General features: G+C 58.3%; 2 protein-coding genes across 9 annotated transcripts in view; both read left to right on the top strand.

Annotated features, from left to right (window-relative positions):
* The first annotated feature begins 1362 nt into the window (after positions 1 to 1362).
* On the top strand, positions 1363 to 4590 carry NTN3 (netrin 3). Its single transcript, XM_036409544.2, has 6 exons — positions 1363 to 3008; positions 3080 to 3268; positions 3345 to 3494; positions 3616 to 3666; positions 3811 to 3885; positions 4185 to 4590. The coding sequence occupies exons 1-6, from the start codon at positions 2081 to 2083 to the stop codon at positions 4532 to 4534; spliced, it is 1743 nt and encodes a 580-aa protein (XP_036265437.1). The 5' UTR covers positions 1363 to 2080; the 3' UTR covers positions 4535 to 4590.
* A 518-nt stretch (positions 4591 to 5108) lies between these two features.
* Positions 5109 to 12374, top strand: part of TBC1D24 (TBC1 domain family member 24) — a 29767-nt gene continuing 22501 nt past the window's right edge. For 2 of the 8 annotated variants that reach the window (XM_045571411.1, XM_036409541.2), the window contains exons 1-2: positions 5121 to 5882; positions 6873 to 6943. In XM_045571411.1, the coding sequence (XP_045427367.1) occupies positions 5713 to 5882; positions 6873 to 6943 (241 nt within the window). In that variant the 5' untranslated portion in view covers positions 5121 to 5712. Of the gene's footprint in view, positions 5883 to 6872; positions 6944 to 12374 lie in introns of all 8 variants that reach the window. The other 6 variants (XM_045571416.1, XM_036409542.2, XM_045571410.1 and 3 more) reach the window with 6 other exon arrangements.

Raw genomic sequence — 12374 nt, 5'->3', positions numbered from 1 at the left:
TCCATAGCACCTGCTCTGTGAGGCAGGGGGTACCCATGGCCTTCCTGCTGCTGCCAGACGTGAAGGGAGAGACCAGCAGCCCCTGGGACTCTTCTGTGTGAGTCCTTCCGAAGTCTCCCATCTTCTCATTAGTCCCTACACATCCACATCCCTGCATTTGTGCGAGTCAAGCCCTCCTGCTCTCTCCTCTTCGCCTTCAGTTTTCCCTATGAGGCTCCAGTGTCCTCCTGCCCTCTTCTCCTAAACAGCACAAGGATTCTGCTTCTCTCCATCCTCTTCTTGTGGGTCCGTTCAGCATCTCAGGCACAACATAAGATGGTAGTTTCACTAACACAGACACACTCACGTGGCGTCCTACACTGGCTGGAGGGCTTGGTCTGAACTCAGCCTCCTCTCTGAAACTTCAGGCCTCAGAGCTGTCCTAAGTAGGATGTGTTCCTGTGTGGCCTTTCCTTTCCCCATGGGGTCAGCCCCTCCTACGATGCTTGGTCCCCCTCCAACAAGGACCTCAAGGTGGTTGGGAAGGGGTCTCTCTGTTCAGAGCAATTCCTGGTTCCTCTTGGCTGGGGCCACTCTCAGTTGCAGCTGCCCCAACCCTAGCTGGTGTCCAGGCTACCCAGTTGGGCTTCTGCCTCAGTTTCCCTGTCCAAATCTGCTAGTATATAGGCCAGGCTCAGGGGTACTGCCATCTGTGACCAGGCCCTCCCCATGGGTCAAACTCCACTCCCTATCTCTCCACAGGTGACCAAGCCCCTAAACCCCAAGGAGACCTGCCACCTAGTTGGCTGTACCCCCCTCCACCTTCTTCCCTCCACAGCTTCCACTTCCTCCCTGCCAGCTCCAAGGACTGGGCCCATCATGGTGTTGCAACTAGACACTTAAGAGAACCAGGGACAAGAGTGTGGACTGATCTGGGTGGAGGATACGAGCCTCATCCCTTAGACAAGCTCAGGCCAGTCCCAGGGATCAGGGATCCAGTCCTTCCTGGACATAAGGCAGGAGGGACTCAAGTCTGTTGAGCGTTGGTCTCGTTAAATTCCCCACCCCTACACCCAACTTAGCAATGTTACATAACGGGCATGTGGCCAAAGAGGAAACTGAGGCAGGACCAGGTTAAGGAATCTGAACCACACAGCTGGCAATTAGAGCAGCTTTGGTTCAAAGACCTACTCCTGATTCTGGGTTCTTCCTACTAGAGCAAACTGCTGCCCTGGGGACACCCCACACTCACCAACATGACTTGGCTTCTCATGCCCCGAGTATGTCCTGCGTGGGCACCAGGGAGCATCCCAGACCCAGACTTCAGACCCAGGGCCCAGCCTGCCCGACGGGCTGGAGGGAGGAGCCTGCCAGACCCCCGCCCAGCATGTGACACAGCCCCAGGAGCAGTCAAAGCCTGGCTGCGGACCAACAACCCTGCTGGGTGGTCCCCCACGGGCTGCGTGGCTGAGTGTTCCCCCTCCAGACCCCTCCCGACTGCGAATTCCTGGCTCCCGGGCCCCTCCCCCGATGGCCCAGCCAGTGTCTGAATCTGCTTCTGATTCCCGCTATGCCGACCAGGCCCCTTCTCCTCCCCTCTCTCCTCCTCGGCCCCAGCAGCCCCGCCCCTGGCTGGGCCCAGGCTTGAGCCTGCTGCGCCCCCCACCCCCACCTGGCACCGCTCCGCGGCCCTCGCTGCAGCCGGCGGGAGGCGGCGGCCCTGGCGCCCCAGGGCCTGCCCGCCCTCAGCCATTCCCGGAGGCCCGGAGACCTGCCCCACCCGGCCCTCCGTGGGTGAGTGTGAGCAGCGGGCAGCGGGAGGGGCCTCCAGGGACGGAGGAGCCTGGAGCTGGGGCGCAGGCTGTCATCGCTCCGGGCCGTGCAGGAGGACCCGCCAACATCCTCGCTGCTGCGCTAGGCCGGGGCGTGCCCGCGGCTGCACCCTCATCTGGGCCCCGGCTGGGGCCGCCCGGGGCCTGCGGTTGCTCCACTTTGCAGGCCAGCCAGCCGGCAGGCAGAGCCTCCGACCCGGGGGTTCCACCCCCACGAAGACAGCGGCGTGGGGCCACCGCCAGCTGGCTGACCCACGGAGGCTCCGGCCATGCCCGTCTGGCCCTGGGGGCTGCTGGTGACCGCGGGCACGCTCCTGGCCGCGCTGAGCCCAGGGCCGCCAGCGCCTGCAGACCCCTGTCATGAGGAGGGGGGCGCCCCCCGGGTCTGCGTGCCCGGCTTGGTGAATGCGGCCCTGGGCCGCGAGGTGCTGGCGTCCAGCACATGCAGGCAGCCGCCCGCGCAGGCCTGCGACTCCTCTGACCCGCGGCGGGCACACCCGGCCACCCTCCTGACCTTGGCCGGGGGCACCACGAGCCCTGTGTGCTGGCGCTCCGACTGGCTGACCCGGGCGCCCCTCAACGTGACCCTCACGGTGCCGCTGGGCAAAACGTTCGAGCTGGTGTTCGTGAGCTTGCGCTTCTGCTCCGCGCCCCCCAGCTCCGTGGCCCTGCTCAAGTCGCAGGACCACGGCCGCAGCTGGGTCCCGCTGGGCTTCTTCTCCTCCCGCTGTGGCCTGGACTATGGCCGCCCGCCTGCCCCGGCCAGTGGTCCGGCTGGTCCCGGGCCCGAAGCTCTGTGCTTCCCGGAGCCCCAGCCCCAGCCCAATGGTGGCGGTCTCCTGGCCTTCAGCGTGCAGGACAGCAGCCCGCCGGGCCTGGATCTGGACAGCAGCCCGGTGCTCCAAGACTGGGTGACCGCCACGGACATCCGCATAGTGCTCACAAGGCCCGCCGTGCCCAGGGACGCCGGAGACGCGGAGGCCGCCGTCCCTTACGCTTACTCGGCCACAGAGCTCCAGGTGGGCGGGCGCTGCAAGTGCAATGGGCATGCTGCCAGGTGCTTGCTGGACCCCCAGGGACACCTCGTCTGCGACTGCCGGCACGGCACCGAGGGCCCCGACTGTGGCCGCTGCAAGCCCTTCTACTGCGACAGGCCATGGCAGCGGGCCACGGCCCGGGAAGCCCACGCTTGCCTTGGTGAGGCCTTGGAGGGTGGCCTGGGGATCCTGGATCCCCCCAGCCCGCCCCTGACCCACCCCTCTCTGCAGCTTGCTCCTGCAATGGCCATGCCCGCCGCTGCCGCTTCAACATGGAGCTGTACCGACTGTCCGGCCGCCGCAGCGGCGGTGTCTGCCTCAACTGTCGGCACAACACTGCCGGCCGCCACTGCCATTACTGCCGGGAGGGCTTCTACCGGGACCCGGGCCGCGCACCGAGTGACCGCCGCGCCTGCAGGGGTGAGCCTGCGTACCCTCACCCTCCGGTTCCACGTATTCCCCGATGGGCTTCTGACCATGTCACCTCTGTCCCCAGCCTGTGACTGCCACCCGGTTGGTGCTGCTGGCAAAACCTGCAACCAGACCACGGGGCAGTGTCCCTGCAAGGATGGTGTCACTGGCCTCACCTGCAATCGCTGCGCCCCCGGCTTCCAGCAGAGCCGTTCTCCGGTGGCACCCTGCGTTAGTGAGTGACCCTCCCCTGCTTGGGCCGCCCCAGTTCCCTGCTGCTGCCTGCATATCCCCTGAGAGTTCCAGACACCCCTATACTCCCTCAAAGACAGGCCATTCTTCCACCCTCTCTGCAGAGACCCCTGTCCCTGGACCCACTGAGGAGAGCAGCCCTGTGGAGTCTCAGGGTGAGTGGGCACATATCAGGTCCTAGACTGGCATGCCCATGAGAGGAGAGGTGCTATGGGTTCAAGGAAGGTAGGAGGAGAGGTTGGGGGAAGGAGGCGGGGGATCTGTGCAGGTCTGCCCACGACCTTGTCTCCCCTTCCCAGACTGCGACCTGCACTGCAAACCCACCCGAGGCAGCTACCGCATCAGCCTGAAAAAGTTCTGCAGGAAAGACTATGGTAGGCAGCCCCCAGGCCTCCTGCCCCCACCTTCTGCCCTTGCCCTGCCCACTTCCCTTTGGATACCCTGACCCTAGCTGGGCCCCATCCCTCGTGCCCCACTGCCACTGGCGCTGCCCCCGCCAGCCCTTTGGTGACCTCTCTGCTTCCTCCGCTGCAGTGTCCTCTCTGTGCCCTCCCCCTCCAGCGGTTGTCCTCTGTTTCCTTCCTCTGCCCTCCCTCCCGGCCACTGGCGCCCGGTTCTCCTCCGAGCAGCCCGCCCCTCCCCAGCCTAACCCCGCCCCCTCTCCTCTCCGCAGCGGTGCAGGTGGCGGTGGGCGCGCGCGGCGAGGCCCACGGCTCGTGGACGCGCTTCCCGGTGGCCGTGCTCGCCGTGTTCCGGAGCGGCGAGGAGCGCGCGCGGCGCGGGAGCAGCGCCCTGTGGGTGCCCGCGCGGGACGCTGCCTGCGGCTGCCCGCACCTGCTCCCCGGTCGCCGCTACCTGCTGCTGGGGGGCGGGCCAGGGGCCGCGGCGGAGGACCCGGGGGGCCGAGGGCCCGGGCTCAGCGCCGCTCGCGGGAGCCTCGTGCTGCCCTGGCGCGACGCGTGGACGCGGCGCCTCCGGAGACTGCAGCGCCGCGAGCGGCGTGGGCGTTGCGGGGCGGCCTGAGTTCGCGCGCCAGGCTGGGGCGGGGCTGGGCGGGGCGCTGCTCCCACATCAAGGCGCACGTTTGACCAGTGCATCCGTCTGTGGAGGAGTCTTTGCTCACAGAGCGCGCGTGGCCGTCTGAGTCCCCACCCACCCCCGCCGGGCGCACCCTCTGCGCCTCTCGCCTGTGCCCAGAATGGGTGTGACCGACGCTGCGACTCGGAGGGATGTGATAGCTCCACTGAGTTGCTTGGAGCCGTCCTTTGGCAGCTGTTGTCCTGGATGACTCCTTGGACCTTGGACCCCCCACCCCCCACCCGCGTTATCTGCCCCCTCCCAGGGGCACTGTGACACCTACAGGCGGCTGTGCGCCTTCTGGGGGGACCCAGCACTTTGGGCCTCCGCTGGCACCCCAGGGGCCGCCTCCTCGTGATGCCGTAGCCCATCAGAGAGCGCTCTTACCTTTCTAAAAGGCACTGTGTGTCCCCCAAACAGTTACGAAGCCCCTTGTGAACCCAGGACACACTATGGGTCTGAGAACACACCGAGGGAGGGCCGCGGTGACTCCACTCCCCAGGGATCCTATCTTCCGCCAGAGAGCGCTATGGCTCCCGGAGAGGAGCTGTGGCCACACAGATGCCCGCAGACCCCCTTGGGCTCAGCGGCACTGGCTTCCCCGCCCCTGCCAGAACCCGCAGAGGGTGCTGTGGCTCCTCCCCCGGCAAGGACGGCGGCCTCTGGTCCCCGTCTGTCCCCTATGCCTGACCTTTCTCTACCGGTTGGGCCCCTATGTCCCTATGTCCACTGCGTCGGTGCCTCCGTCCGGCCTCTTCCTTGTCGTGCCCTGTCCCTGTCTCTGGTCTCTGTCTCGCTGTCTCTCTCGGATCCCGCCTTGAGGATCCCCTCCGGTAAAGTCCAGCTCCTAGGATCCCCTGCGTCCCTTCTCCCACTCGGAACCGGACGTCCTGCCCACCGTGTTGCTGCTGGGTCTACGCGTAACCCGGCGGAGTGGCAACTCCCGCGAACAGCCCCTCTGGCCTCCTGACGCCCCCAGCCCCGCTCTCCGCAGGGCCCGGTGGCCGGCCGCACACTCGATTTCGGCCTGGTGTCCTCCGCCCGCGAACCCCTCACGCTCCGCGCCGTGACCTGCCCTGAGCTGGCGCGGGCTCCCGCCGCCCGGCCAAGGGGCGTCGGTGCGCATGCCCAGAGCCCGCTGGGCTGAGACCCGCGGCGCCCGGGGTGGGCAGCCCTGGGCGCGTGCTCGGCGGGGGCGGGGCGGCGCGCGCGCATGCGCAGAGAAGCCCGCGCTCAGTGGCGCTGCGAGCGGAGGAGAAAGCGGTACGCGGCGCGGGGCGGCTCGGCGGCAGAGGTGGGTACGCGGCGGGCCCTGCATGGGGCGTGACAGCCGGCCACGGGTCCTCGGGGGCTACGGAGCCGGGTCGCCGGCTGTCACCGCGGCGGGGGTGTGCAGAGGGAGGGGGCGTGGGGGTCCGACGGTGGGGCCTTGGTCCGAGGTGGGGCGTGGGGGCTGGCCGCGGCACGGAGGTCTGGGGCCCAGGCCGCCTGCTTGTCACTGCCCATCGCGCCCCCCGTCCCCCCGCGGACCTCGGCTTCGCGGGACACTCACCCCGGGGGCAGGACCGGCGCCCTTCCTGCCAGCCGTCGGCGTCAGTCAGAAGGAATTGTCTCTGTCACCCCTGCCTCGGGCTGCTTTCCGACTGTGTCTCGCTGTGGGGTAGGAAATCCTCCTCTGGACTCGAAATTGCAACAGAATCTCTGATAACGTTCTGCCATGAAGACTGGCAAGTAACTACTCCCTTCCCTGCCCTCTGCTTGCCTCAGGATGACATGCCCGCCCACCTGTCGCCTTGCTTCTCAGCGGTCCGGTGGGTGCCCCCTGGGCATGGCCACTGGGCCGCGCGACAGAAGCATTCCCACAGGGTCCCTGGGCACCGTGCTACCGGAGCCTTGAGGAGCACAGCTGGAGGTCCGGGAGGGGCTACATCCGGGCATGGTTTTCTCCACGCAGGGGCACTGGTGGCCAGGGCACAGGTGTTCATCTGTGACCTTATGATGGAAACAGATGTGTTGTGGGCCTCCCGGATTACCACTCTCCGGGCTGACATTAAAGGCCACAGGTAGTTTAAGGACCAGCTGGGCTGTGCAGAGGCAGGGATTGACCATTGGATTAGTGGTGTGCTGGGAGGCACAGGCCTGTGGCTGATGTGGCTGTTGTGGGGATGATGGTGTTATGGTCTTTCCTAGTTTCTTATTCCAAGTCATTAGTTTGTCTTTCTGGGACCGATAGAAGCTCAAAGGGGGTTTTCCTTATTTCATTGTATGTTTGCTTGGGACCCAGCAAGGACTTCCAGGCCATTGCGTTTAAAAAGGGCCATCCCATTATTGGACAGATTTTTCCTCCACTGGAGGGTAAGGACTCCATCTTCACATTCTACCCCATCACATAGTAGGCATCTGTAAATGTTTGCTTAATTGTCTTAAAGACAAGGATGCAGGTTCTTTTTAAGGGACATAGACCTGGAGAAACAAAACCAGATAAGAGAAGATAAAGAAATCTCACAGCCCTAACCAGTTTGGCTCAGTGGATAGAGCGTCGGCCTGCAGACTGAAAGGTCCCAGGTTCAATTCTGGTCAAGGGCATGTACCTTGGTTGTGGGCACATCCCCAGTAGGGGGTGTGCAGGCGGCAGCTGATCGATGTTTCTAACTTTCTATCCCTCTCCTTTCCTATCTGCAAAAATCAACAAAATATATTTTTTAAAAAAAGGAAGAAGAAATTTCACAAAGGTGTTTGTTTCAGTATACAAAGGTTATAGCCAGTGGAATATGCACTTCCTTTTATTCTGAAAGTTGGTTCCTCAGCTAATCTTGAGCCCTCAGATAAAACCTTTAAGAGAAGTGCTTATCTGGTAGTGAGTGCTCTGTTTAGAAGCTTGTCTTTCCCTGTCAGCAGAGCTAGAGTCACATTGCATTCATCTTTGCTCCCCTATTGCCTGGCATGGAATGGGGGCCAGTCTCTCTTGAAGTGAACCAAGATGCTAAATAAAACTATTGTGGTGGTTTTCATCTGAAAGTAAGGGTGACCTTCTGAGGAATGTAGAAGTAATCTAATAATCTAAGCAGGCTTGCTTTTTTTTTTAAATTAAAAAATATATATGCTTTTATTGGTTTCAGAGAGGAAGGGAGAGGGAGAGAAATAGAAACATCAATGGTGAGAGAATCATGACCGGAATGCCTCCTGTATGCCCCACCCTGGGTATGTGCTCTCAGGAATCGAACTGTGACCTTCTGTTCACAGGTCAACATTCAGCCACTGAACCATGTCGCTGGGCTAAGCAGGCTTTTCATAACAATAATAAAATTCACCCCCTGGATCTGTAAGTTCACCGTCAGTTGGGTCTCACCAGCTCTTGCTGACCACACCTGCCAGGACAATCCAGAAGCCAAGTGACCTTGGGCACGCATTGTTGCTCCTAATTCTCATTACAGTCTAAGCCAACCTCAGATGACATATTTAAGTGTTTGCTTTTAGGTGGTTTCTGGTTTAAAGTACATAAAGACAATGAAGCAGGTTATAAAAAAGCACTTAACATTTACCCTGTTCAATGTTTTACCTGTTTGAGCATACCTTTTCTGTTATGACAACTCTGTACATGAAAGAAAGAAGCCCTTTTTAACTTGAAACAGCAATTTCAGTGACCGTTTCAAGTGTTACTTTCCAAATGGAGATAACGTCCAGGAAACAAAGCCTCAGGCTTTTTACTAAGAATCAACTTCAATTCATTATTTGATGATATTTAAAAATTCCACACAAGTTTACTAAAATCATCATTCGCATGAGGAGGGCCTGTACCCTGTGTTCTGTGGCTACAAAGCTGAGTGAGTCTCTGCCCTTAAGGAGCTTACAGTGGAGTCAGGAGAAGGGCCGGTGAACTGGGGCACTGGGAGGCACCCCCACAGAAGAGGACAGAGTTTGCTTTGGGCATAGAGTGGCATTCAGCTGGCCTCTGGTGGGGGCTCCTGGGAAATGCTTGAGCTAAATTTTGAAGGTTGAATAGGAGTGGCAAGACCATCAGAGGGAAAGAGCCTCCTGGGCAGAGACTGTGTATGTGAAGTAAAGAGCATGGCCTGTTGGGAGAAGGGCAGGGAGTAGCTCTGGTGGTTGGAGTCAAGAGAGGGAGGTAAAATTAAAGAGCTAGACTGGCAGCAGATTGGGAGAGGCCTTGCATACCAGGCCCGAGTTTGAACTTTACCCTGAGAGTGGTAGGAAGTCACCAAGGGATCTTGGGTCTTGAGACCGATCAGATTGTGATCTGCACTGGTAACCTGGCAGTGATTGCTGGGATGGCTTTGTGGAGGGTTGCACTGACACAAGGGTGGTTAAAGGACCACGATGGCCCGGACCGGTTTGGCTCAGTGGATAGAGCATTGGCCTGTGGACTGAAAGGTCCCAAGTTCGATTCTCTTCAAGGGCACATTCCCAGTAGAAGGTGTGCAGGAGGCAGCTGATCGATGTTCCTCTCTCATCCATGTTTCTAACTCACTATCCTTCTCCCTTCCTCTCTGTAAAAAAAATCAATAAAACATATTTTTTTAAAAAAAGGGGGGGACCACCATGGCACATCTAGAGAGACATAAGGCCCAGTACCAATGAAGGGCTGTGGAGGATACAGAAAGGAGAGCAATGAAATGGGACAAAGGAGGGGGAACAATAAAAATAAATTATAATTTTTTTAAAAAGGGAGAGAAAAACCATGAGGCTAGTGGCTGAAGGGATGGGGAAAGGGCCAGGGAGAAAGGAAGACTTAGCAAGCTGGGTCCATGCCACGCACAGTGTGTTGGAAGGGGACAGGCTTGGGAGCAGGTGCTGACTCTCAGTTTGGAGATGTTGAGCTGAGGGCCGGTAAGGCTTCCCAGCAGTAGGTGGATCTATGTTGGTCTGGAGCCAGGGAGAGTGTACTGGGCTTGAGAGCGTTTTGGGGACTCCTTTCTTTGTCACAGTAAAGCCAGGGAGAAGTGGAGGGGGCCTTTGCAGGAGAGAGTATGGAGTGAGAGAAAAAAGGACCGAACCCTGGAGGCACCTAATGTTTTAAGTCTATAAAACACAGAGTAGATAAGCGAACAGAGTTTTCATTAATAACTCCTTGCCTTTTTTGGATTGTGGAGGCAGGAGAGTGGACTTTTTTTTAAAAAAATATATATATTTTATTGATTTTTTACAGAGAGGAAAGGAGAGAGATAGAGAGCTAGAAACGTCAATGAGAGAGAAACATTGACCAGCTGCCTCTTGCACACCCCCTACCAGGGATGTGCCGGCAACCAATGTACATGCCCTTGACCGGAATCGAACCTGGGACCCCTCAGTCCGCAGACCGAAGCTCTACCACTGAGCCAAACCAGCTTCGGCAGGAGAGTGGACTTTTAATTTCTGTGACAAAGGCCCGATTTGTTGGTTAGAGTAAATAGCAAGATGTAAAATGCTCAAGGCACAAAAATCACACAATCAGTTCAGGGTACTTTCTTGTCTCACATGTTTATTTGCCTTTTGGGACACTTTCAGGTTGTCACTCATCTCAAAGGACCACTTTTCCCTCCAGACTGAGGATTGGCCCTCTCAGAGCATTCCACAATTTGATCTCTGAAAAAAAGGTCCTCTCAAACCCAGAGATAAATCCAAGGTTGCAGAATTTTTGGGGTCCCCCTGCACTCCTTCCAGGATCCCAGTTTCTGTGTGCTACCTCAGCAGCAGCAGGTGGGACTTTGGAAAGACTCTGTTAAGGATAAAGAGGCCAAGTGTGTGGTGGCTCCTCCCTAGTCTTTCTCCCACACTGAGGGCCAGGGAGAGAGGGCAAGGAAAGGCTGACATTTCTTTTCTTTAAAAGGTTGCCACACTTAAAAAAAAAAATGTATTCTTATTTATTTCAGAGAGTAAGGGAGAGGAAGAGAGAGATAGAAACATCAGTGATGAAAGAGAATCATCCGTCAGCTGCCTCCTGCATGCTCCATACTGGGACTGAGCCTGTAACCCGGGCATGTGCCTTTGACCAGAATCAAACCCAGGACCTTCCAGTCCACAGGCCAGTGTTCAATCCACTGAGCCACACAAGCTAGGACAAAGGCTGATACTTTTGTTTTTTGTTGTTTTTTTTTTGGGGGGGAGGCTCAGGAGTGTGGGCTGCAGGGACAGACTGCCAAGAGGCTCCAGCATCGCCACCTTTATTCATGGGTCCCGGGCTGGGCACAGGGTAAGGGCCCTGGCGACCCTCCCCGCAGGGAACAGACGGGACCCCAGGGCCCTAGCCCCTGCTGAGGGGCTGCTACGGCCACAGGGCACACACCCCAGGGCCAGAACCCCATGAGGCACCAGGGAACCCAGGCCTGGAGGTGATACTTCTAAAGGAGCCCCTGTCTGCCCACAGGACTGGCCCAGCCCCTGGATAATTGCACAGGCCAGGAGCAGTTATTTTTGCCTCCGGTACCTGCTCACTTAGAAGATGTGAGATAAGATCTCTTTCTGTTCTGTATTGTTATGTCTGCGGGCCTGCCTGGGTACTGCACAAAGATACGCTGTCAGGGGTCACCTGTCAGCAATCATGGTTTCTCCTTCCATCCCACTCAGGCATGCTCTCTTCTTTTACAGGTGATTGAGGACACACTACACATGGCTTAGCCTGTGTCTCAGAATCTGAAACGGTGTGTCTGCTACTGGTCACACTTCTAATGGGTATACCACAATAACTGAGGGTTGTTTACCAATGGGCGATTCTGTTACCAATAGAAGCCCCTCCCTGGGGCTTCTAAATGTAAGTCATTACCTGCTTCTGGTCAAAAGCTCCCCTCACCTTTGTCCCTTCAGCCTTTCCTTGAATCATGTTGCCCTTGTTCCCTAATTCTCCTCTAACTCCTTTCCTGGCAAGGGTTGTTCTAGCCTTGGTAAACCTGTGGACCTGGGCTGATACATTAGCTCCCCTGCCTCTGGCATGTTTCCCGTCTTCCTGGGCTGAACCTTCCCCACCGCCTTGGACACAGGAGTACTTGGCTTCCTTCACAGCACTGTGAGCCCCGGAGGCCTCTGTCTCAGGTCCTTTGGCATCTTGGAGTCCAGGAAACTAGACTATAGAATTGTCTTAATCTGAGCCACCAATGGCACTCACCGGCCTTCCCCCTTAAAGAGCTGAAGGGTTTGCCAGCCCAAGTAGCGGAGGCCCTGTCCCGTGCCCCTGCTATTTCTGCTGCTTCCTGGACATAGACCACCTCATCTTTCAGGATTTAGCCGCGATATCACTGGCTCCCAACCCATCTTTCCTCAGGGACTGGCGGCCCAGACACCCTGTGCTTTCTTGCCAGAGCACCTGTGCCTGAGTTGGCACGGCCAGTACACCCATGTCCCCACAGCCAGAAGCTCATTGAGAGCTGGAACTGGGCCTTGCATCTTTGTATTCCAGTGCTCAGTACGCTGGCATTCAGGAAGTGTCTTGAGTGCCTATGAAAATGATTAAACCTGAAAGATTCCCTCTGGCCTGGCTTTATTGTCAGATCTAAAAATACTTGCAGAGAACCGGCTATGTGCCCGGCCTTCTGGGGCACACCTGTGGAAGGCACCCTGCTTGGAATGTTAACCCGTCAAAATTCTAAGGCTGCTGACAGCCGCGTTCTCTTTCTCTGATCATCATTCTGTGCGGCTAGCTGGTTTACATCTTGTGCCTGCGGGGCGTTTTCCTAGACACGTTGGTGGGAGGACCTCTGAGCTCAGAAGACAAAAGATCCTAAGTTAACTGAGCCCCATTCCAACCCCGGCCTCTGCCTGTAGGTGAGCCAGACCAGGCTGCGAAAGAGGTTTT

This window comes from Pipistrellus kuhlii, unplaced genomic scaffold (genome assembly GCF_014108245.1).
Source record: "Pipistrellus kuhlii isolate mPipKuh1 unplaced genomic scaffold, mPipKuh1.p scaffold_m20_p_4, whole genome shotgun sequence".
NCBI lineage: Eukaryota > Metazoa > Chordata > Mammalia > Chiroptera > Vespertilionidae > Pipistrellus > Pipistrellus kuhlii.
This window is presented reverse-complemented; position numbering and strand designations above follow the sequence as displayed.

Coding starts and splice junctions, on each gene's coding strand:
- NTN3 (XM_036409544.2), top strand. CDS start 2,081: ATGCCCGTCTGGCCCTGGGGGCTGCTGGTGACCGCGGGCACGCTCCTG. Junction 3,495..3,615: donor TCCGGTGGCACCCTGCGTTA/GTGAGTGACCCT, acceptor CCCTCTCTGCAG/AGACCCCTGTCCCTGGACCC. Junction 3,886..4,184: donor GTTCTGCAGGAAAGACTATG/GTAGGCAGCCCC, acceptor TCCTCTCCGCAG/CGGTGCAGGTGGCGGTGGGC.